General features: G+C 59.6%; 2 protein-coding genes across 2 annotated transcripts in view; both read right to left on the bottom strand.

Annotated features, from left to right (window-relative positions):
- The window catches only part of Hmcn2 (hemicentin 2), a 116,246-nt gene extending 115,805 nt beyond the window's left edge, over positions 1–441 (bottom strand). Inside the window, exon 1 of the mRNA XM_070005148.1 lies at positions 213–441. Within this exon, the coding sequence (XP_069861249.1) occupies positions 213–441 (229 nt within the window). The remainder of the gene's footprint in view (positions 1–212) is intronic.
- Positions 442–12,222: 11,781 nt separating this feature from the next.
- The window catches only part of Ncs1 (neuronal calcium sensor 1), a 42,986-nt gene continuing 30,624 nt past the window's right edge, over positions 12,223–24,584 (bottom strand). Inside the window, exons 3-8 of the mRNA XM_070014848.1 lie at positions 21,486–21,624; positions 20,275–20,353; positions 19,320–19,408; positions 19,032–19,109; positions 16,865–16,980; positions 12,223–15,098 (exon numbers count right to left, since the gene is read on the bottom strand). Coding sequence (XP_069870949.1) covers positions 16,882–16,980; positions 19,032–19,109; positions 19,320–19,408; positions 20,275–20,353; positions 21,486–21,624 — 484 coding nt within the window. The 3' untranslated portion in view covers positions 12,223–15,098; positions 16,865–16,881. The remainder of the gene's footprint in view (positions 15,099–16,864; positions 16,981–19,031; positions 19,110–19,319; positions 19,409–20,274; positions 20,354–21,485; positions 21,625–24,584) is intronic.

Below are 24,584 nucleotides of genomic sequence, written 5' to 3'. Positions count from 1 at the left end.
CGGGAAGGTGAGAAACCTGTGCCACGAGCTTGGCGGTGCCGATTCGGGGGTGCCAGAGGAGAGGGGAGGGCCACCCCGGTGCCCTGGGCCCCGGTGGAGCCCGTGCGGAGCCAGCGCCCGTGGAGGGACGTCCCAGTGCGGTGCGCCCTGGGCGCACAGGCCTTGGCGGGCGGCGCGGGGCGCGGGGCGGGGCGCGGCAGGGCGGGCGCTACCTGGGTCGTGGAAGGGCACCAGCGCGTAGTTGGCGATGGCCTGGCTGCCGCCGCTCAGGCTGCGCTCCAGGATGCGCGCCGCGCCGTCCATCACTTGCATCAGGTCGTCGCGCATGGAGCCGGTGACATCGAAGACGAAGGCCAGGGTGGGGGCGCCGGCGCCGGGGGACAGCGAGGCGGCTGCGGCCGACAGCGTCGCCAGCAGCCACAGGAGCGGCGCCGCGGGCATGGTGAGGGGCGCGGAGGTGCCCGGCGCGGTGCCTGTGCGGCCCGGCGTGCGCGCGTGGGGGACCGGGGCGCACGGGGGACCGGGGCTCCCTTAATGGAAGCCCGAGGCGGATCCTTGAGCCCACCCGTGCAGGGCCACGGCCCGCCTCCTGCGCTCCCCCACCGTGACTCAAACTTTCCCAACCCCGCGCAGTCCAGACCCAGGGTTAGAGGAGGACGCGGGCCGAAGGCGGAGGAGGCGGGGCCGCGCCCGGGAGCGGAAGCAGCGACACCTGCGCCTCCACTCGGGCGCGCGCACGGGGATCGCGCACAGGGGTGGGGGGGGGACGCACAGGTCGGGGCCGCGGCCGGGCGAGAGGGGCGGGCGGGGGGATGGGGAGGGGTGAGGTGGTAGGGAAGAGGTGGGCAATGGGGCTGGAGAAGTGGGGGGGGGCGGTCTTGGACCTCCAGGCTGGACTCGAGCTGGCCTTGGGTTGGGGGGAGGTTGTTTGTTGTTGTTGTTTTGCCAGCCCTGGGGTTTGAACTCTGGGCCTGGGCGCTGTCCCTGAGCTTCTTCAGGTCAAGGCTAGCGCTCTACCACTTGAGCCATAGCACCACTTCTGCTTATGTGATGCTGAGGAATCGAACCCAGGGCTTCATGCATGCTAGGCAAGCGCTCTACCACTGAGCCACCTTCCCAGGGGGACTCATTTTGCATCCATCAGTTCTTTTCCCTAAGGGGAGATCCTCACTCTCAGTGTGTTGAACTCTGCGCCAGGGTGGCTGTCCTCTAGCTTCTCAAGGTTGGTACTCTACCAAATTAGCCACAGCTCTACTTCAGCTTGTTTGGTGGTTAACTAGAGAAAGGAGTCTCATGGACTTCCTTGCTGGGGCTGGCTTCGGTGCAGTCTGTCTCAGCCTCCTGAGTAGCTAGGATTACAGGCGTGAGCCACTACACCAGGCCACTCTGAATCCTTTTTACAGTTGGAAACTGAAGCTCAGAGGAGAGAGGTTATTTTCCCAGGGTCACTCTGCTCTTCCTGCCCTCCCCTCCCTGCCCTGCTCCCTCTGCCATCTGACAGGCTCAGGATTCCCCCTCTGCCATCTGACTGGGGCTGCCAGTGGCCCCTGGCTCTGACTGCAAGCTGTCTCTTGAGCCATGTCTGAGGCCTGCCCTTCCCCCACAGGCAGCCACAGGCCTGGTGTCTGGCTGGTGGCAGATGCCCAGCGGAAGTGTGCCACCTGTATGGGCAGCAGATGTCAGAGGCACTGGGCAGTGGGCCAGGGACCAGGGAAATGGTCTCCCACTGAGCTGTCTGTCCTGGAGATGCTCAGGTTCAAGGCTGAGCTGCATCTCCTTGGGATCAATGACTCTTTCACTCTCCAGGCCAGGCCCAGAGCACAGATAGATGCATGGTTACTCTAGACAAATAGATCCTGCGGCGATCCACTCCTTGAACATTTGCCGGGTGCCAGGCCAGGCCCGGGGCAGGGCTCAGCGGTGGGAGGGGAAGGGGCAGACACTGAAGACTTTCTCCCCTGGGGCGGGGGGGGGGGGGGCGGGGGGGGGGGGAAGAGAGGAGAAAACAAATCATTCTGAGTCAGTGAGCTAAGCGCTGATGGCTGATGGCGGGATTACTGGCCCAGAGGAAGGAGGGGCTCAGCCTAAGGGGTCAAAGGAGGCCAGGAGTGAGCCTTGAGCCTGAGCAAGCCAGGAGGGCTGTGGAACCATGCTTGAAGTTCTCCATGGCCTGGGGTCCCCAGCAGAGGCCTTCCCCCCAAAAAAACCCCAGTTCCCCAACTTGTGGGGGAGCAGAGGCCCAGAAGAAAACCTCCAACCCAGACCCTACCCCCCCCCCAACCTGGGCACAGGAAGGAGGGGAGAGTTGATCCGAGCTCATCAGGGCCACAGAGGGGGAGCTTGGAAGGCCGCTGCCATCAGACTGCACCGCCGCCGCCATCTGCCCACGCAGGGGGCCCAGAGAATCCCATGTGTGACCCCCATCGTGACACCAGTGTCCCCCAGCCCCACCCAGCCACCCCCACTTCCCCAGGCCCCCTGCTGGGAGCCCCCATTTTTTGAACTCGATATAACCCGTATTTTTCCCGTTTCCAGAAGGCGCGGTCTCAGTGGGGTTATTTGTATCTGAACTCGCCACATGTTTGCTATGGAAACTCCGCACTGTTGAACGCTGGCCGGGGAATCCGGCTCGGGCCTATCGGCTTGGGGCCTCTGAGGCCATGGGATCAGAGCCCAGGGCTCCGGACACTTGGCTGTGCCAGGGTCTTCCCCTTCCACTCTCCATGCATCCCTCGGTCTGGGGAGCAAGAGCACCAGTGGGGGGCCACGTGGCCAGTCTTCCCAGACAATGTGCTGGCTCCAACTCCAGCATCTCCTCCCCACATGGGGAAACTGAGGCTTGGGAACAAGCCTGTGTCCAGACTGGATCTTGCATCTGCACCTGCCGTCTTATAAAACCCTCCTCCTGCCCTCCAGCGGACCCCCCTCCATCCCTCCGTAGGAACTCAGGGAATGCGTGAACCCACAGGCAATGGCCAGCAAGACTCAGATGTGGGTGCTTTTATACTTCTGCCAGGTATGAAATTAGGGTGTCACGCAAAGGCATAGTCAGAGATAAAGCCCTTTGGGGGGGGGCGTGTTGCCCAAAGATGCCGCAAGCAACAAAGAGAAGCAGCGGCAAGCACCAGCCGCGGGTCTCTGCACCAGCCGCGGGTCTCTGCTGGGCCGCAGAGCAGGGGAGGCGCTGGCTCGGGGACGGGGCTCCTGAGGACGGGCGTCCACACAGTCACAAGACACTGAGCCACCAAGGGCTTGAATGATTTATGCCCAGCCCGGACCCCCGCGGGACCAGCCTCCCACTCACGTGGGCCATCAGGAATGGTTTGAGACCATCCCAAGAAATACTTGAGCAGCTCAAGAGATGGGAACTGTTGCTCATCCCCATAAACAAGAACAAACACGGGAAGTTAAGTCAGAGCCAAGTGCTCTGAGATGTCTGTCCCCCACCCGCGCCTCCGTCACCGGGCCCAGCATGAAGCTGAATGGGCCTCGCATGGGAGGACCTTGGAGATGCTGAAGAAAAGCACAAAGACTACACTTTCTAAGGTGGGTGCTCAGGTCCATAATCCTACTCAGGAGGCTGAGATCTGAGGACTGAGGTTCAAAGCCAGCCTGGGCAGGAAAATCCATGAGACTCTTATCTCCAATGAACCACCAGAAAACCCAAGTAGTGCTATGGCTCCAAGTGATAGAGTGTTAGCCTTGAGCAAAAATGCTCAGGGACAGCGCCCAGGCCCTGAGTTCAAGCCACAGGACTGGAAAAAAAATCTACAGCCTGGTGCCAGTGGCTCATGCCTATAATCCTAGCTGCTTGGGAGGCTGGGATTTGAGGATTAAGGTTCAAAGCCAGCCGGAGCAGGAAAGTTCATGAGACTTTTTCTTCAGTGAACCACCAGAAAACCGAAGTGGTGCTGTGGCTCAAAGTGATAAAGCACTCACCTTGAGCTGAAGAGCTGAGGGACAGCGCCCAGTCCCAGAGTTCAAGCCCCACAACAGACAAAACCAACAAATCTACAATTCCATTTATATAAAATCTGCAAGTATCCAGAACAGTCCATCCTTAGACATTGGGATAGTTCCCTGGGTGCCAAGAGACATGATTAAAAGATAGGACGAGGGGCTGGGAAGGTGGCTCTGTGGTAGCTGCTTGCCTCTCATGCATGAGGCCCTGGGTTCGATTCCTCAGCACCACATAAACAGAAAAATCCAGAAGTGGCACTGTGGCTCAAGTGATAGAGTGCTCACCTTAAGCTGAAGAACTGAGGGACAGTGCCCAGGACCAGAGTTCTGGCCCCACAACCAACAAAAAAAGAAAGGAAAAAAAAAAAAAGATAGGAAGACAATGTTCAATGGGCTAGGGTTTCCTAGCTACTCAAGAGGCTGAGATCTGAGAATTGTGGTTCAAAGCCAGCCTGGACAGGAAACTATGACATTCTTTTCTCCAATTAACTACCAGAAAGCTGACAGTGGAGCTGTAGCTCAAGTGGTAGAGCACTAACCTTGAGTGAAAAAGCTGAAGGACAGCACCCAGGCCATGCATTCAATCCCTAAGACAGACAGACGGACGGACAGACACACACACACACACACACACACACACACACACACACACTTTTTGTGGTGATGAAAATGTTCTAGAACTAGACAGTGGTAGCAGTCACACAGCATTGTAAAAGTACTAAATGCCGCTACATGGTGCACCTTAAAATAATTATGTCAGTGGACTCTGTGTGATGTGCATGGCCTTCCACTGTTTCATTTGCCCTGTTGGCTCAGTCTGGCCTTGGATCCTGGGCTCAAGTGATCCTTTGGCCTCAGCCTCCCCTGTGGTTGGGACTACAGGTGTGCACCACCACGTCCAGCTTCATAGCTGCGTAGGCCTTAAAGAGCAGGATGAGGCTTTCTAGGGAAGGCAGATGGAAAACCAGGGCCCCCACAGGCCTTCTGTGAGGCTGGGGCAGGCTCTGCTGGGAGAGGAGGGGGGTGGGGGGGGACAGGCATGCTGGGTTCCAGGCCCAGGTGGGAGCTCACTTACCAGACTCTACAACGCCCAGCCAATTTAATTTACTCTCAGGTACAGTCCACTGAAGAATGTGCAGGGTCACCGAGACAATGGCCACCAAAGGAACAGATCAAGCAAGCTGTGGGTGGCAGCTGACCTTTGATTGAAGCAGAGAATTGGCGAACGAGATCACCTTCAAGACGTTCTAATTAATGGGGCCTGAGACTGCTTCCCCAAAAGGCTGTTTGAAAGATCTAATGGACAGAAACCAGCATCTGGACCCAGACTGCAGGCCGTACCTTCTGAGCATGAACACTTGCTGCTGGCCCAGGGCCAAGATTTATGGGATGGACTTGGTTACCGAGGAGACCTCATGATCTCTCACCTGACATTTCGTAGAAAGCAGCCTGTATCGCGGGGACCAGGGGCCTCAGGGGCACGGCGCTGAGTTACTATGGCACAGACCCACAGCATGGCCCTGGGAGTTCATGTTTCTTACATTTGGCTAAAACCAGCTATTCAGGAAGTGTAAAAAGGAGGACCACGGTTTTGGTGAGTTCCTCCTTATTTGAAAAATAAAAGCAAAAACAAGGGGAGGGGGCTTGAGGTACGGCACCAAGAAAAGCTGTCTTGGCACAGATGCCAGTCACTAGCTTTCTACAGCAGGCTGGCCAAAGGGGCTGGGGACCTTGAAAGACCCTGTGGGCACGGCAGGGGCCAGACAGGGAGCCACAGCCTTCGGGCATCTGACCAGGGATGGGGCTGGCCCCCGGCACCTGTGCCTGCCTGGGTAGAGCCATGCATGATTCTGCAGTTCCCGTGCGAGCACCCACTTATGCCAGCTTCTGAAATAGCAGCACAGATGACCTCCAGTTGCCAATGGGCTGGTGGGGGGCCAGTTGCTCTACCTAAACTGCCTTGTGGGTAGGTGAGAAGGAGGACTCGCTGTATGCTTTGTCGTCCTGGGCTCCTACAGTTTCCAGAGGCAAGCGGCGCCCCCTAGTGGTGTGGCCTTCCTCGGGGCCTTGGGTTTGGGAAGCTCTGGGATCTGTGCTCTGTTCTCCCCCTGAGGCCTAGCAGCTCTCCGCAAGTCTTCCAGTAGCCAGCGTCTGTTGTTTCTCTGCTCCAGCTCTTCACAAACCTCCTGTCTTTCCTCAGCCCGCAGCTGTCCACCTCTTACCTTCTCTCTACTTCCGCCGTCTCCCACTGTCTCCACCACTTCCGCTCCGCTTTGTTTGTGCCCTGGAGACTGCAACTGTAAGCTCTGCCTCTGCCTTCTCCTTCTCCTTCCTGCGTGTTAACCAGCTCAGCCAGCTCTACAGAGCTGAAGACCAAAAGTAGAAACTGCTGGGTGCAATTGCTCACACCTGTAATCCCAAGTACTCAGCTGCTGGGTTTTTGGTTTTTTGTTTTTGGGTTTTGTCAGCCATGGGCCTGAACTCTGGGCCTGGGCACTGTCCCTCAGCTCTTTAGCTCAAGGCGAGCACTCTACCACTTGAACCACAGCACCATTTCCAGTTTTCTGAGTGGTTTATTGGAGATAAGAGTCTCATAGTTTTGGGCTGGGAAGGTGGCTCAGTGGTAGAGTGCTTGCCTTGCATGCCTGAGGCCCTGGGTTTGATTCCTCAGCACCACATAAGCAAAAAGAAAAAAGCCAGAAGTGGTGCTGTGGCTTAAGTGGTAGAGCGCTCGCCTTGAGCTGAAGAGCTGAGGGACAGCGCCCAAGCCCAGAGTTCAGGCCCCACGACCAGACCCCCCCAAAAAAAAAGTCTCATAGTTTTTCCTGCTTTGAACTTCGATCCTCAGATCTCAGCCTCCTGAGTAGCTAGAATAACAGCCACCTATGCCGGCAACTGGGCCTCTTTTGCAACATAAGGGGACAGCACTTGTGTTCCCCAGCTGCTCAAGTGAGCCAATCACCCTGCTTCTATAAGGAGAAAAGGGTTGTAGCAAGGATGTCTGCACCAATCACTTTATGCAAATTCTGAAGGATTGTGTTTGCACCAATCACAATGCAGTTCCTCATGTAGATGAGTGACCTTGCTGACCAATCATAAGGGTATGCAAATGAAGGACTGTGTTTGCACCAGTCCCAAGCCCTCTGCTGTGCCACTGGGCAGCGTGTTCCCCTTCTGGCCTGGGTGAAAATGGCTGCATCGTTATCAGAGCTCACCTGGGCTTGTGATGGAAACGCCCACCGCAGGTTACTTGAAATTGTCATAGCTGGGACAGTGGCTTCAGCAACTGGAGTTGTGCTTCAGCATCAAGTTGCTATGGCTGACCTGTAGTTTCTCCAGGGTGTCCATGGGAAGTTCAGAGGGGCTGGTACTGGCAGAAGGGCTGCCTGGCTGATTGGCCTTCATTCCAACAGGACATCAGGAAAGAGCCTCATAGCTGTCAATTAGTGAGTCAAATTGCTTATGTCTCCAACAGCTTAGCTTATTTAAAGGGGCCATAAATATTAAAAAGGGTGCTTGCCTCCAATCCTAGCTACTCAGGAGGCTGAGATCTGAGGATCTCGGTTCAAAGCCAGCTTGGGCAGGGAAGTCTGTGAAACTGTTACCTCCAGTTAAGTAACAAAGAGCCACAAGTGAAACTGTGGATCAAATGGTAGAATGCCAGCCTTGAGTGATAAAGCAAAGGGGCAGTGCCCGGGCCCTGAGTTCAAGCCCCAGGACACACACTCACACAGGAGTGGTGACTGCTTCATGACTCTCTGCTCTAGTCAGTCAGAAGAGGCTAGTCAAGAACCCCCACCCACTACCTGGGCATCAGAGAGGGTTCCAGGAAGCTGAGGGTCACCCTTGTCTTCCCATCAGGCAGTGGGGTGACCTTTACAGGCAAGCTCAGCCCCTGAGCCCTGCGGAAAATTCCAGAGTCTGGGAAGTGCTGGCTCTAGGAAACGCAAGGGAGAGAACATCAGGACAAAGAGACGGTGGTGTCTGTGTGTCCAGCAGGCCTGGCCACGAATCCCACCCCACCACCTGCTAGTGTGACCCCCACCAAGGAGCTGAGCCTCTCCTCTGAAAACAAGTCCAGGACGGAGGTTACTCCTGGGATGTGTGGGGGTAACAAGTAGCACACAGGTCTGACGGCCTCAAGGCTGTGGACAAGGAAGAGCTGAGAGTCAGCTGCTGTGCAGACGCCACGTTCGCAAGCGTGAGGAGCCACGTTCAGCGGTGACCCCCTCACCACCTGCACCTGCTCCCTGGGACCCCTCTTTCTGGCATACCTCCCCTGCCCCCATCCTAGCCCCAACCCCCCATGACGCCTCTGACAGCGCCCCGAGGGCAAGACCCTCCCCCCAGGCCCAGCCCTGCCCTTGTCTGCCCGCCCACCCGTCAGCTCCCAGCAGACACAGGAACCCCTCCGACCCCGCCCCACCCAGGGGCCCCTCCCCTGCAGCCCTCACCCCCCCCCCCCAACCAGACATCTGCTGAGATCTGGAGCAACTGTCTGCTGCTCACACTAGACCACTCACTGTCTCTGACCCCAGGAAACTTGGCTGAGCACTGGCAGCTTTGCCTGTAAATGTGGTGCCATGCTAGTACTGGCCTCGCGGGGGCGCCAGTGCGCTCGTGCAGGTGAATCTGGTGGACAAGGTTTCCAGGGTTAGCTGTGGTTCGCATCTGGTCTTCTGGCACCGAAAAGAGCTCAGTGCGGTGTGCTGGGTGGGCCCGGGCCACCTCCTGGAAGTGGCCCTGGGTCCTCTGTGACAGCTCAGGTTTTAGTCCCACACGGTCTCTTAGGGAGTACAAAACTGGGCTGTGGAAAGACCCAGGATGACACAGTCAAGAGAGAAGCATGTTTCCTTTTCTCTGTGTAAATGGTCCAGAGCTGGGCTCCTGCTTTGTGGGGCTGGGACTCAGTTCTAAGAAGATTTGGAGTAGAGGGAGGGAAGCTGTGTTCATCACTCTCATCCCATTGGGCAGAACTGAATCACATGCCCATACTTGCCTCCCCAAGGGATGCTGGGAAATGTAGTCCTTGGCTCTATGCCCAGCTAAGCAAAGGGACAAGTAGAAAGCTCTAGCACACCTACAGCCCCCCACCTTATCTAACTTGAGGCGCTTCATGACCCTTTCCATGTCCACTGCCTCAGCGAGGAGAACTGGAGCAGGAGACAGGGGATGGGACGGCAGGCGCCGGTGCTGTCCCTGGGGAGGACAGGCCGCCAGGCCCCCAGGTCCACCCCAGGAAGATGGCGGGAGGTGGAGGTAGCCACAGCCAGGCAGGGGCCTGCCCTTCCCTCCCCCACCCCACCCTCCTCCCCTGCTCCTGCCCTGAGCCAGGACGGGGCAGGCAGGGGACTTGTGTGTGAGCCTGGGTGGGTGGGGCAAGGGAGGTGACAAGGGCCGATGACAGCGGCCCCCACCCGGGGACCCTGGTGGGGAGTGGGAGCTCCTGTGGGAGCTGAACCCACAGCAATCCGCCCAGCGCCGGCGTGGCCAGCGGGCTGGCCAGAGCTGAATGACGGACTGAGTGCCACCCATCATGGGCCCACATCCTCAGGGGCTCTGAACGGGGGTCACTGTGGACACTGCCAAGGCCATATGGGAAGGAGCCCCACCCCCAGTTCAGCTGTGGATAATGGCACCCCGGACACCTCCCAGAGGCTCTTCAAGCCCGATTCCACTCGGTGGACAGCCAGCCACCGGTGTGCGGCGTGGGACATTTGGCAGGGTTTGAATAGTGACCTGCTTCGTGGTGAGGCCTGGGGGAGGGGCTGCCCTGGGGGAGGGGCTGCCCTGGGGGAGGGGCTGCCCTGGGGGAGGGCTGCCCTGGGGGAGGGGCTGCCCTGGGGGAGGGCTGCCCTGGGGGAGGGCTGCCCTGGGGGAGGGGCTGCCCTGGGGGAGGAGCTGCCCTGGGGGAGGGGCTGCCCTGGGGGAGGGGCTGCCCTGGGGGAGGGGCTGCCCTGGGGCTCACTTTTTTTTTTTTTTTTTTAACCACAAGACTGTCTGTGAGAACACACGTCCATTGCAGGCGGGAGCGTCCGACTGGCCCCAGGTCTGGTTCTGGAACCTTGTCTCTGTGTCTGTGATTCAGATTCACCTCCCTAAAGTCTAGAGCGTTCTGTGGTCTCCACCCTGCCAGAGCGAGGCCCTGTGCCAAGACCTCGCGTTGCTCGAGGGTGTCATCACGGCCCAGCCTCTGTGCCGCAGCCCTCAGCCCCCAAAGGGACGTGGTGTGGGGTCTCCCGGCTGTGTGTGGAAGGGGTGTTAGTCTGACAACTCCTTTCACACAACTGACTAAAACCCGCTGTATCTCTGCAGGCCGTGGCTCGTTCTGACATTGAGCTTACAGGGCACAGCCTCCAGGCTGCGCCAGAGACTTGGCCCAGAGTAACGGGTTTCTTTTTTTTGTCGGTCGTGGGGCTTGAACTCTGGGCCTGGGCGCTGTCCCTCAGCTCTTCAGCTCAAGGCGAGCGCTCTACCACTTGAGCTACAGCGCCACTTCCGGTTTTCTGGTGGTTTATTGGAGATAGGAGTCTCACGGTCTCTCCTGCCCGGGCTGGCTTTGAACCGCGATCCTCAGATCTCAGCCTCCTGAGTAGCTAGGATTACAGGCGTGAGCCACCAGCGCCCGGCCTGAGTAACGGGTTTCTAACTGGCAGCTAGTGCCTTGATTCAAATTGCCTGTTCTCTTGCCTTTCCTCTGGTCTCTCTCTCCCCAGCATGGCAGAGATGGTTGGCCAGATGAAAGGCGGCTCCTCTGAGTTCCCAGGGCCCAGCCGAGGGGGGCGGGGCAGACAGTGGCCACATTTTGAGTGTCTTTCTGAGAGCTCATGCGGCTGTCCTTCAGTCCGGTCCAACCTGATGAGACCCCAAGCCACACCTGGGTGCCAAGGCGCAACCCTGCCATTTTAAGTCACGTGAGAGACTGAGAGGAGGAGGATCGTGGTTCCGAGCTGGCCCAGGCAGAAAAGTCCACACAGCTTTATCTCAATAGAAAGATGCTGGGCGTGGTGGTGCACAACTGTGGTCTCAGCTGTGACAGACTGGAAGCCTCAAGGATGTGAATCAAGGTCTCAAAAATAACCAGTGCAAAAGAGGGCTGGGGGCGTGGCTCAGCCGCACAGCACCTGCCTAAGAATCCTCAGCTCCTGCCCTACTTGCAACATCGCCCTATATGCTGGGCAGAGGATGACCCGCAGTGAGGTATCAGTCACTGGCCAGCACTGCTCCAAGTAGGACCCAGGCTTCCAGCCTCAGCCCAGCCCAGTGCTTGCTGGGAATGCAGCCCCTTGGGCCCCGGCCCCCATCTGCCAATCATAAGCCCTGGGGAGGGGCAGCCTGTGGCCTATGCCCGCACTGATCGGGGGTGGGGGTGGGTTCTGACACCTCAACTTTGAGAACTTCTAGTCTAGGCCAGGTCGGTTCACACCTGGGAAGCAGCTGAGCCCGTTGGTGGCCAGGCAGGCTGGACACGCAGAGGGTCATCTGAGGCCTCCTGGGGCCCCCAGCAACGCGTCTGAGTTGGGGGGGGTCATTGCCTAGGATCCTGGAGGTGCACCAATTTTCTCTCAGGAGTCACCTGGCAGGTGGCACCCAAAGCAAAATGGGGGTGTCAACGAGAGAAGGCAGAAACTTGAAGCAAAACAAAAAGACAGACAGACAAAGCACCAGGTCCACACGGGAGGCGAGGAGAGGCCGGGAAGCGTGTTTTAATTGGTGAGACACGGGACATACAGAGGAAGCAGGGAGGAGGCCCCGCCCCCCTGCCCACACCGCCAGGCAAGGGCCTCCTCCCCCCAGACAGACAGGACGGCACCCCAAATTGTCGAGCCTCTGGGGGCGCTGGGAAAAGTAAGCGGGAAAGGACAAAAACAGCCACAGCTGGGACACGCTGCCTCTCTCACAGTTTGTTTATTATTATTATTTTTTTGCAAGTTACTCAAGTGTCTTTCCGAGGTTGCGGATGGTGGAGCACCCACACCACGGCTACCTGGTGTGAGCCTGCACCCCGCTGCAGGGGGGCCTTGACTGGGGGGCTCACCCTGGGCTCCCAGGAGCCCTGTGAGGTGGCCAAGCTCCTGCCTGAAGGAGAAACAGAGTCGACATCCCCAAGGAAAGAGTCAGGCTGGGAGCCAGGTGGCAGTCCTGAGCTAGGGGTGACCACAGACTGGGGGGTGGGGGAGGAGGGAGGATCAGGGGGAAAAGGAAAAGGCTGGTGCAGACAGAGCCTGAGCCTAGACGCCAGGCACAAGATGGAGCCCGCTGTGTATTCAACAAAAGCCTTTTATTCATTCAAAAATGAACCACTGGGTTTATCCCGCAGATATTAAAAAATAAAATAAAGGCAGGAGGGCAAGGCTTCCCGTCTGTGCCCTGGAGCGGACTCACTACGAGGCCCAGGACAGCCGAGCAGAGGGGCGCGGGGGATACACGCTGGGTCCCCCAGAACCACAGCCCCTCCTAGCTGGGTAGCGTTGGAGGCCGGACGCCGCCCCCCGCCCATCACCACCAGGGGGCGCCCTTCCCCGCCTCGGTTCTCCCGAATGCTGAAATGGTACAGGCAAGGTGGCGCATGGCGGCCGCGTTCTCTGGAGATGCTGGAGATCCCCAGTTGTATTCAAGTCCTGTCCCACCCCCCCAAAAAAAGAAGAGACAGCCAGTGTCCCTGAAAACTCAAGTGCTCCCTGTAGGAAATCAGCCATCAAAGTGCAAAGCATTGCGGGGGGAAGAGATCAACAGGGAGGTGGCGGCGTTTGCGTCCATGGTTTGTCAACAGTGCCTGGTTAAATACTGGGAAGTTGTGACATTCAATGTCACCACGATGGGGCAGGTGCTGGGCCAAGGCTTCCAGGCTGGCCCTGGCCCCGGCCCCGGCAGGGGCTCTGCAGAGAAACCTGGACTTAAGCTGGAGCCCGCCCCCCTCCTGCTCTGAGAGAGCTGCATGGAGCGGGCAGGACCTTGGAGGGGGGCATCTGGGGGTCCGGGAAGAGGTCACAGGGCTGCCCAGGGTGGGTCAGGCTTCTCATTATGGCTGGCTGAGTAAAAAGGAGAGAAATTCATTCTTGTGTGGCTGGCCGGAGTGAGCATGGCCACCGGGAAGAAGCGGGAAGGGTGGCCAGGATGCCACACCCGGGGCTGCCAAGCCAAAGTCCAGCCCACCCGCACGCCCGCACGCACGCAGCGGGGTCCCTGGGCTCAACCCGGGGCAGGCCTCAGCCACGAGCTGAGCTCAAGGCTCCAGCAGAGGCCAGAGAAGAAGCCTGACCTGGAAAAGCCGCCGTCTCCACCTGCAAACCCCAGCTCCATCTCCCCCCATGGCCCCCCCGCCCCCCCCCAGAGCTGGGCTGAGGTACTGAGGCATGGCGCCCACCCCCGGGGGGGGGGCCTGGAAGAATCCTGCTTGCAAAGATGCCTGTGCAAACGGAGGTCCTGCTCTGTTCCTGCAGCATCGGGGAGGGGGGGCTGCTTGGGGTCCCAGTGCAAGTAAGGGGGTCTGCCTATGCAAAGGGGGGAGACCTCTCCCTGGCTGGCCAAGCATTCTAATAAAAAAAAAAAACGCGGTGCAGGCCTGGAAGGAAGGAGAAGACCATGGGCAAAATCAGAGCCGAGCGGAGCAGCCTCTCCCCTCCCATGGGTGGGCTGCGGCGCTGGACACTTGGCAAAGCAGAAGCAAGACCCGTCCCGGCTCAGGCCTGGCCTCCGCGGGAGGCCTTTTCCTTGGGTGAGGCCCGGGGAGTGTGGGTGGCCAGGAGAGGCGGGTGCGTGCCAGGGCACACCCCAGCAGCCAGGGCTCCCCCAGGCAGGACCGACTATGACTATGAAAGACCAAATTGGGCAGGGGGGGGCACGGGGTGATTCAAGCAGCCCCGCCCACCACAGGCCACACCACCACCCACAGAGGAAACTGAGCCCCAGGCTCCAGGCTAGACCGCGAACACGCAGCCGCAGGCTCGGAGCCAGAAGCAGAAGGGCCACAGGCAGCCGTTGGGCTCCTCCCCTCTGGTCCCGGCTGCCTGCCCTTCCTACTCGAGGTTCTGGACCAACTTCAGACAAAGGCATGGCTCAGAGCGGGGGCCGCTGGAGGCCCTGTGCCCCGTATCACAGGGTGGAAGAGCTGGTGGACCATGTGAACCCCTCTGTCAGCAGGAGCGGGCAGGATCCTGCTTCTGTCCCCACCCCCACGGCAAAGGCCACCAAAATGCCCATTTGTCCTTGAAAAAAAATATATGCTGCTCCCCTCACCCCCAGAGGAGGGCAGAGGGTGGAGGAGGAGGGCAGAGAGCTGGGAAGGAGGCAACAGGACATTAGCTATCTATAGACTCCACCTTTGTCTCCTCTAAGTAGCAACAGTATCTGGGGGGGGGGGGAAGTTTTTGGCTTTTTGGCCACTGCAGGCCACCGTCCTCCCAAGCGAGGTGGGCAGGTAAATCAGGATGCACACATGTAAACCGAGGCCCACGCGTCTTGGGAGCTTCAGACACAGGAAGCAGCAGCAACAGTTAACAACCAATAAATAAATGATATCAATTATATATGAATATAAAAAAAAAACACCTCACTTTCCCCCAGGAAAAGCTCAATACTGTCATCACCGAAAATAATTCTCCTCCTCTTGAACCATCCTAGCCATGTGGGTGGGCTGGCTGCTGAAGGATGAGACTGAGAGACAGTGATCATCAGGCTGCTTCAGCTCCAGCCATTGTTGCAGGAGCCCAGGCAGAGTTCTCTGAGTTCCCAAGGCCTTCTCCTCAACGGTCAGAATCTTCTAGAGCAGAAGGTAGTTTTGTTTTGTTTTTCCTTTTAAAATATCCTTTTGTAATTAAAAAAAAAAAGCGCACGCGTGGGACAGCAGGCGGGAGGTGCGGCCCCGTGCGCGGAGCAGCCGCATCCTTGTTCTGCGGAGGGCTGGGGCTGGAGGCGTGTCTGCTTCGGTTCGTCCCCTTTCGGACAAGCAGAGGTCGTTAGCAATGGAAGCCGGTGGCTTCAGGCGGCGGTGGGTGGGTACGGAGAAGGAGGGCCGGGGCCTGGAGATTGGAGGGTGGCGGGTGGCGGCGGTGGGCGGGTGTGGAGAAGGCTAGGTGGGCGTGGGGACGGTTGGCTGAGGTGACCTCGTGGCGCGGGAGGAGACGGTTCCCAGACATCTGCAAGAGACAGCCAGAGGTGTTAAGAGCCGGCCAGAGGGGCAGGTGGCTGCTGTGTCCTAAACGTGGGCATGAGCCCCCAGTGCCTAGCTATGTCACGGTTCATCATGTGTGTGCGCCAGGCCGAGGGCTGGAACTTGGGGTGTGGGTGCTGTTCCTGAGCCTTTTGGTGGTTCATTGGAGATAAGAGTCTCAGATTTTCCTGCCCGGGCTGGCTTTGAGCCACAACCCTCAGATCTCGGCCTCCTGAGTAGCTGAGATTACAGGCGTGAGCCACCATAGTTAATCAACCAGACTGGATTGAGAACCACCTAGAGGCTAGCCAGGTACCTCTGGTGGTGGGGCCTGGGAGGACACATGCAGAGAGCATTGGTCCTCCAGGATGGTTTAATCCCTCCATGATGGCATTCCTGGGAGATGGTGACAGGCAGGAGGCGGGGCCTAGCGGGAGGAAGTGGGTCCTGGGAGGCGTGTCCTTGGGGGTCTACCAGCCCTGGCTCTTCCTGGAGCACTCTTACTTCCAGTCCACCATGATGTGAGCTGCTCTGCTAGGCCCCGTGCTCCCCTCCGCCAGGAGCCTCCTCCCTTGTTCTGGTCAGGCGCCTCTCAAAACGGATGGTCCATCTTATAATGGCTAGCGGGGAGGATTTTGAATGTTCCCACACAAAGGAATGGCCAACCTGCGAGGCAAAGGCACGCGGGCCGCTGCCCCGACCCGATCCCGGCCTTTCCCACACAACGGTGAAGCATCCACAGCTACACAGCAGGAAGTGCCCATTAAACATTCAAAAGATGGTCTCCAGAGTCACTTAGTGACGTAGGAAGTAAGCGGGCTCTGGGGTCCTGAATGGGGGATGATCTATAAGGGTCATTTATCTACGGATGACAGGTGTGTCGGGAGCCGGAAGAGGCAAAATTAATCACCAGGATGATCTGGTACGACACGGGCCGCGTGCGGCGGCAGAGGCCGTAGGAAAAGCCGTGGGCAGGGCTGGGGACCCGGGCAGGTCTCCACGAGGGCCCGGTCACTCTGGAAAGCTCTGTCACGGTGATCACGTGACTCAGGACGCTGGGCAACCATGCTGCGTTCCGTGCGGAACCCAGGGCTGGGCACAGAGCTTGGCCAAGACAGGAAAAAGGAACAGTTCAAAAGTGGAGTGGTTCACTGCACTTGGGACTGTGGAACCCCATCTACCATTCTTTCATCAGGACAGTTATTCTTAGGGGTCATGGAGACTTCTGGGAGTTTGTATGCGCCTGGTCCCTTCCACTGTGACCAGCAGTTGGCTGTGTTGTGCAGGTTGCTTTGCCCACATGAGTGGACTCATCATTCACATCTTAAATGTGCATTTCAGTGAATGGAATCAACATGTCTGCGCTGTCTACCCCTTTTCTTTCTGTAGACCTCAATACTTCCTTCTTGCAGAAAACCTTTTAAATCAAGTGACTTACCACTACTTGAATAGGTCAGTAACATTACAAAGGCCTTCTTAATCAGAATGATGATCAATGTTATATATTTCATATAATTAGAGAAAATAAAAGCGGAATATCATTTAAAACGCAGAGTGGCTGTGCTGGAAGGGGGGATGGGAACGGCTGCCTGAGCACTGTGTGTCAAGCATCTTCAATCCAGGATGCTGCCTCGCGGACCCTTCCTCCTCAGCCCCCACGCTGAGCAAACTCACCGCCTGAAGCCCAGGCACTAGCTGACCGTGGTGGGTGAACCCGGGATTCGCACCCAGGCCCGGGTCCCCCGCACTCACCCGGCGCCAGGCCTGCACTATACCAGCCCGTCGTAGAGCGAGAGCGCCTGCACGATGGAGGGGTCCGCCTTGGAGCCTTCTTGGAACTCCTGCAGTGTCAGCTTCCCGTCCGCGTTCTGCAAGCAGGGAGGCGGCTGAGCGAGCCCAGGACAGCATTCTCCCAAGGCGGGAGGGAGGCAGGGGGGAGAGGAGGGAGGGGGGAGCAGGGAGGCAGGGAGGAGAGGAGGGAGGGGGAGGAGGGAGGCAGGGGGGAGAGGAGGGAGGGGGGAGCAGGGAGGCAGGGAGGAGAGGAGGGAGGGGGAGGAGGGAGGCAGGGGGGAGAGGAGGGAGGGGGAGCAGGGAGGCAGGGGGAGAGGAGGGAGGGGGAGCAGGGAGGCAGGGGGGAGAGGAGGGAGGGGGAGCAGGGAGGCAGGGGGGAGAGGAGGGAGGGGGAGCAGGGAGGCAGGGAGGAGAGGAGGGAGGGGGAGAAGGGAGGCAGGGGGGAGAGGAGACAGAGGGGAGGAGGGAGGCAGGGTAGGGGGAGGAGGAGAGGCGGGCGGTCATCCACCACTCATCTTGGGCCTATGGCCCTGGGGTCCCCCTCTCCACAGTCTGGGGTGCCCTGGGGGATAGGCCTCCCTGAAACCCCATCACCACTACTCCCCTGGTCAGTCCCAGGGCACACACATTTCTCTGGGTACTCTGGGGGGGTTACCACACCCCAGGGGTCCCCATGGATCGCAGATCTGGCTGAGCCCATGTGAGTCAGCAAGGGGTGTGAAGTGGGTCTCCGGGGGAGGGGACGGCTCAGGTCAGGGTCCCTCCACTTCCCTGAGCCCCAAGAGGCCAGGAAACAATGGCGCTCCTAGTTCAGGTGTCCGCGGGAGCCACCCCAGGTGAAACCAGAGCCCAGGGTGGCCACATCCCCCCACCCACACCGAGGTGAGGAGCCCGGCCCCGGCCTGGAGCGGCGTGGCTGCGGGGTGGGAGGAACCCTAGCCTTGGCAGGACCGCAAACCGCAGACCAAGGGCCAGACGGCGGACCAAGGGCCAGACGGCGGAACGAGGGCCTCACGGCGGACCGGCGGACCGCAGACCGAGGGCCTCACGGCTTCCCCACTCGGCGTGTGTGCGTTGGGAGGGCCAGTGCACCCCAGCTGCCAGCTCCCGCGCTAATCCTCCCTTTCTCATTAAGGAAGATGAGGGCTGGGCTCCCCCATATCCACCCGGAGCGCTTTGAAGCCCTGAGTCCTGGTGATGGGAACGCTCTAATCTGAGGTGCGAGACCCCCGCTCTCCTCACCACTGGGATTTCAAATTTCTGCTTAAAACAGTTGTTCTCGCCAGGCAGGGTGGTGCACGCCTGCCATCCCAGCCACCCCTGAGGCAGAGCTCGGAGGGGCTTGGGTTTGAGGCCAGTCAGGCAAAATGATCCAGACCCCGTCATAAAAACAAAATACCAACCCCACTGCTGGGGTGGGGGGGTCGTGGATGGGGAGTGTGCTCTGTAGGTGCACGGCGCTGGGTTCGAGCCCCAGGACCGGCAACACAGGGAGAAAAAGAGGTTCCAAATCATCAACCTCGCTTTCCCTGCGGGGTGGTGGGGGGTGGAGGGGAGCAGTCTAGGAGTTAGACTGAAAGCCTCACACTTGCCAGGCAGGCGCCATATCACTTCAGCCACGCTTCCAGTCCCTTTTTGCGTTGGTTACTTTTGAAGTTGGGTCTGGCTTGATGCCTTGGCTGGCGTGGACTGCGATCCTCCTATTTGCGCTTCCCAGCCGGCGTAGCCAGAGTAACTGACAGGCACCCCGCCACTGGCTCAGATGGAGTCTTGTGAATTTGTCTGCCTGGGCTGGCCTGGAACTGTGATTCCCCCTGATCTCTGCCTCCAAGTAGCTGGGACTACAGCCTGAGCCACGGCTCCCCGCTTTCCTTCCTGGTCATCTGCAATCAAAGCTACTACTGGGAGACGTGCACACAGTTCACCAGCACGTCAACAGGGGCAGAGGAAGAGGAAGCGCTGGGCTCAGTCAGCTGAGCCAGGCTGGGCAGACTCACTGAGAAGTCTGTGCATTTGACGGAAGTCGTTCCTGACACCAGGCTGAATGGTGGCCTCCTTGATCTGTCCCCCAGGGGGCCAGCAGCAGCCCCCCCACGCCCCCTCCCCTGGGACCAGCCTCCAGTCTCACCTTGTCCATCATGGCGAAGATCCGGTCCACCCTCTTCTCTGGCGTGTTCTCCTCCTCGGGCAGCTCCACCGTGTTTCCCTGACAGGGAAGGATGGGGCTAGGCACCAGCTCCGGCCTGGGGGGCGGGGATGACCCCCCCACCATACCTGCCACTCTGCCAGGGGACACCCCACTGACCACCCTCTCTACCCAGCCCCAGGCGCCCTCCATCGCCTGGCCCACGCTGTCCCGGGGCGGGACGCACCCACTGGACCGCAGCCCCCCCCCCCCCACGCCGCCCGGACTCACCACCATCTGGTAAATGGCGTCCACGATGTCCAGCATCTCATTCCTGGTGATGTAGCCGTCGTTGTCCAAGTCATAGAGCTTGAAGGCCCCTGTGGTCAGTCAGCAGGAGAGTGACCCTGGCCCCGGTGCCCAAGCTTTGCTCCCCCCCTTCAACCAGAGGCAACAGGAAGTGGGAGTCCACCCATACACACCTGTGCAACCCAGTACAAGAGTCGAATACAGACAAGGGCAGGGACTGGGAAGGTGGCTCAGTGGTAGAGCGCTTGCCTCGCATGCATGAGGCCCTGGGTTCGATTTCTCAGCACCACATAAACAGAAAAAACCCGAAGTGGTGCTGTGGCTCAAGTGGTAGAGCACTAGCCTTGAGCTGAAAAGCTGAGGGACAGTGCCCAGGCCCAGAGTTCAGGCCCCATGACCGACCAAAAAAAAGAAAGAAAATAGGTTTCAAACACACACCAAAACCAAAACAAGGGCTTCTTGAGAAACAGCTGTGACGGTGTTTGCCTAGCATGCAAACTGCTACGTGCTAGCCCAGTAGCTCATGCCTATAAACCCTAGCTGCTTAGGAGGCTGAGACTGGAGGATTGCGGTTTAAGGTCAGCCTAGGCAAAAAGAAAAAAATAAGTCTGAAATTCTTTATCTCCAGTTAAGTACCCAAAAGCCGGAAGCAGAGCTGGGGCTCGAGTTGGTGGAGCGCTGGCCTTGATTAAAAAGCCAAGCAAGAGCAGGAGGCTCTAAGCTCAAGCCCCAGTACTGGCACATTAAAAAAAGAGAAAGAAAACACAGAAGGATGTGATGCAGAGCAGATCCTGGGCTCCCCCGCCGGGCGGCCTCTGTGGCCTCTGCCCAGCTGTCCCGTCCTCCGCCCCGTCCGGGGAGCCCCACGCCTTGGGGCGCAGCAGCCATGCTGATGCGCTAGCGGCCAGGCCAGGCGAGGGGGCCCGGCGGGACTTACACCGCAGCTTCTCGTCCAGGGTCCCCCGCGAGGTCACCGACAGCGCCTGGATGAACTCGGAGAACTCAATCCGGCCGTCCTGCGGAGACACGGGACGGGAGGCGGCGCTGGGAGCCGGTCCAGCTGGGCCTGGGAGGGGGCCGAGGCCCACAGCTGGCTCAGGCAGAGGCAGGAAAGGGGACACGTGGTGGGAGGGGAGGCTGGGGAGGGGGGAGGCCTGGGCAGGAGGGACAGGAGGACGGGCGAGGCCGAGAGGCAGACACCACTGGAGCAGGGCCTCTGCAGAGAGACGGAGGGGGAAGAAACTGAGGCCCAGAAAAAGAGAGCAAAAAGAGCCCAGGAGTGGAATTCCCAGGTTGAGGGTGCTTGGAAGAAAGCTAGGGATGAAGAGAGCAGACACTGCTGGAGAGTCCCGGATCAGGGAGCGAGAGAGCCAGCAGCGAGTTCCCCAGAGAGGGGCACTCAGGCCCGGGAACGCCATCCCCCAGGGAGCCCGGCCGTCCCCAGGGAGCCCAGCCATCTCCGCCTCCCACGCAGGCTGCGCGGGGAGCACGCGGCGGGGCGGCCCTGAAACTGTGCTCCTCTGCCCGACGCCCTGTGCCTCACACCTATCAGGAGGCTGAGAGCTGAGGATCGCAGTTCAAAGCCAGCCCACCCAGGAAAGTCCGTGAGACTCTGATCCCCAGTGAGCCACCAGAAAAGCCAGAAGTGGAGCTTTGGCTCAAGTGGTAGAGCGCCAGCCTTGAGCTTCAAAGCTCAAGGACAGAACCCAGGCCCTGAGTTCAAGCCCCAGGACTTTCAAAGGAAGGGAGGGAGGGAGGGAAAAGGGAAGGGAGGGAGGGTAATAGTGCCATTGGTGGGGGTAACGGAGCGCCTCACGTTGGAAGTGTCTAGACGTGCTGTGTATAAGGATCCTGCAGGAACTTCCTGACTTACGTACTGAAAGAGAACCTCTGTGTGTGTGTGTGTGTGTGTGTGTGTGTGTGTGTGTGTGCACAGTGTGCATGGTCCCATACACAAGCATGTGCTCTAATTCCCCGGTCTCTGCGGGATGTCTGGGCATGCGTACGTGAGCACACACCTGTGTGCTGTTGTGCACACGTGTTCCTTCATGAAAGGGGAGCCACAGGCACGGGGGGGCGTGGCGGCTCTGTGGCCCCCCATGAGAGAGGGGTTCACTGCCCCACCACCCCGCCACTCCCTCAGCTCACCTTGTTTTCATCAAATACGTTGAAAACAAACGTGGCGAACTTGGTAGGGTCCCCGAACGGGAAAAACTGCTTGTAGATCTTCTGGAAGCCTGCAGCGTCCAGCTGCCCGCTGGGGCAGTCCTTGATGAAGCCCTTGTACCTGTGGGGGGCAGAGGGAACGTCACCCACCCACCCTCCTGCCCACGCCCAGGAGAGCTGTGCACCCCTGAGGAAGAGTCCAGGGTGGAGACCAGGACAGCAGGCTCACGCCCACTTTTGCCTGTCACTGCCTTTGTGGCCTTGGGCAACTGACTTGGTCTCTCAAAGCTTGGGCTGCCTAAGGAGATCACACTCAACACAGGAACTCACCAAGCCCAGCCCAGTGGCTCCCGACTATAATCCCAGCTATTCAAGTGGCTGAGAGCTGAGGATTGAGGTTCAAAGCCAGCTGGATCAGGAAGGTCTGTGCGATGCTTATCTCCAATTAATCCAAAACAGCCAGAAGTGGCGCTGTGGCTCAAGTGGTAGAACACCAGCCTTGAGCACAAAAGCTCAGAGAGATAGCATTGAGGTCCTGAGTTCAAGCACCGGGACGGAGCCCTTGGAGTCTGCCTCGAAGATGGGGGTGGGGGTACCTTGAAGCTGTGCTCTTGAAAAAAAGCCACTGTGACTCCATGCCCAGTCCCTCTCGGAGCCCCCTCCTCCAATGGCAGCTGGCTACTCTCCCCATATCCCCCCCCCCCCAGCAAGCTGGCTGAACAAACAGGGAACAGCAAGGTGAGTTCAGGACCCCAGGCCACACATGCCGTGTCCCAGTGCCCAAGACCCCCAGATGCCCGGGCTGCAGACTGCCCAGCAGAGCCCACCTGAGTGTACCACTGCCTCTCACTAGCTGTGCAGCCTGGAGTGAGGCCTGGGCCTCTCTGAGCTTGTTTCTGCATCTACAAACAGCAACATTTCACCACCCATCTTGTTGGAATGGGATGACCTAGTAACCCTGGGGGTGCGGGGGAGTTTATACCCAGCTGCTAGGCAGTGGGTACAGCTAGCAGGCACAGCTCCTGACGGGTGACCCAGGGCCCTGGCTTCTGCCTGGCACTGCCAATCAAACCACCACCATCACCTCTAGTAGGGCAAGCCCCAGTGTGTGCTGTTTTACACCCCTTAAGAATCGGCTGGGGGGAAGGGGCTGGAGATCTCCGTCCTCTCCCCCCATCCCCTCCCTCTTCCTTGGTGACCACACCTGCAATGGTGTAAAGTCCCAGATGTGCTATGGGGAGCACCAGACAGGACGAGGGCCATGCAGGTTTTACAAACCTAGCCAAGGCCCACCGAGGCCAACAGTCCTGTGTCTCCCACCCCGGCCCCGCCTGGGACCCCAGCAGCAGGGATGTCCCCAAGCCCAGCCAGACTCCTGCACCCTGTCCCTGCCCAGCACTGGGCTCTCCTGCCTCTGCCAGCTCCTGGGGCTGCACAAGGGAGGCAAAGCTGGCACTGCGGGAGCCCTGACACCCACCAGGCCTGTGGCTCCCAGCCCCTCCCACAGACCCAGCTCCCTCCCTCCTCCTGGCTCTGTCCTGGAGTGTGGGGACAAGGCCTGGCCCATGCCTCCGGAGCCCCAGACCAGGCCAGGTCCCTGGGCAGAGGAGAGGCACCTGGTGCTGTCACCAGAACCCCCGTGGGAGCCAGGGAGCAGTGTGTTCCTACCACTCCTCCAACTTCCAAGACAGTGTGTGCCACCCAGGGACCCAAAAAGGTTGGGAAACAGTGAAGACAAAGCCAGCCATGCCTGTGATCTTGACTCAGGAGGAGGGGATGGGGACCAGTCATGGTGTGAGACCAACCCAGGCAAAGTGACAAGACCCCAGCTCAACAAACAGGCCAGGCCTAGCGGTATGAGTCTGTAATCCCAGCTACTATGGAGGCATAGGTAGGGTGATCGTGGTTTGAGATGACTCTGGGCACAATGGTGAGACCCTGTCTGAAAACTAATCAACGCATCCAGGGGTGGAACACCTGCCCGGCAAGGACGAGGTCCTGAGTTCTCATCCAGTTACACTCCCCACGCGCAGAGAGAAAGGTCTGACTGCTCTTCAGGGGCTGGCACTGGCATAGCCAATCTCCAGCACAACAAAAGAACAAGAAACGCCAGGCTGGGAAGGTGGCTCAGTGGTGGAGCGCTTGCCTAGCACACGAGGCCCTGGGTTCGATTCCTCTGTACGACATACACAGAAAAAGCTGGAAGTGGCGCTGTGGCTCAAGTGGTAGAGTGCTAGCCTTGAGCAAAAGAAGCTCAGGGACAGCGCCCAGGCCCCAGGACTGGCAAAAAAAAGAAAAGCCAATAAAGCCTAAAGGCAGAAGAAGCCAGCGGCTCTCTGGGGCTCATCCCTGCGGATGGGGGAGGCCCGCTGGACAGCCCTGCACTGACCCTCCTCGCGAGGCCCCGCCCCCAGCAGGGAGCCCGCCGGCCACGCCCCCACCAGCAAGGGTGCCTGCCGACCACGCCCCACCAGCAGAGGAGCCCACAGGCCACACCCCCAGCAGGGAGCCCACCAGCCACGCCCCACCAGCAGGGGAGCCCACAGGCCACGCCCCCACCAGCAGAGGAGCCCACAGGCCACGCCCCCACCAGCAGGGGAGCCCACAGGCCACGCCCCACCAGCAGGGGAGCCCACAGGCCACGCCCCACCAGCAGGGGAGCCCACAGGCCATGCCCCACCAGCAGGGGAGCCCACAGGCCACGCCCCACCAGCAGAGGAGCCCACAGGCCACGCCCCCACCAGCAGGGGAGCCCACAGGCCACGCCCCACCAGCAGGGGAGCCCACAGGCCACGCCCCACCAGCAGGGGAGCCCACAGGCCACGCCCCACCAGCAGAGGAGCCCACAGGCCACGCCCCCACCAGCAGGGGAGCCCACAGGCCACGCCCCACCAGCAGGGGAGCCCACAGGCCACGCCCCTACCAGCAGAGGAGCCCACAGGCCACGCCCCACCAGAAGGGAGTCCACCGACCACGCCCACCGGAGCCCCGCCCCAGGCCCCTCCCAGCCCAGCTCCACGGCCCTTTACCCAGAAGCCCCCCCAGCCAGCCATGTCCATGACAGCTCGCCGTGCTCTCCCG

Source organism: Dipodomys merriami, unplaced genomic scaffold (assembly GCF_024711535.1).
Source record: "Dipodomys merriami isolate MVZ:Mamm:240054 unplaced genomic scaffold, mDipMer1.0.p SCAF_11, whole genome shotgun sequence".
Lineage (NCBI taxonomy): Eukaryota > Metazoa > Chordata > Mammalia > Rodentia > Heteromyidae > Dipodomys > Dipodomys merriami.
The sequence above is the reverse complement of the archived record's forward strand: the minus strand, read 5'-3'. Positions and strand labels throughout refer to the sequence as shown.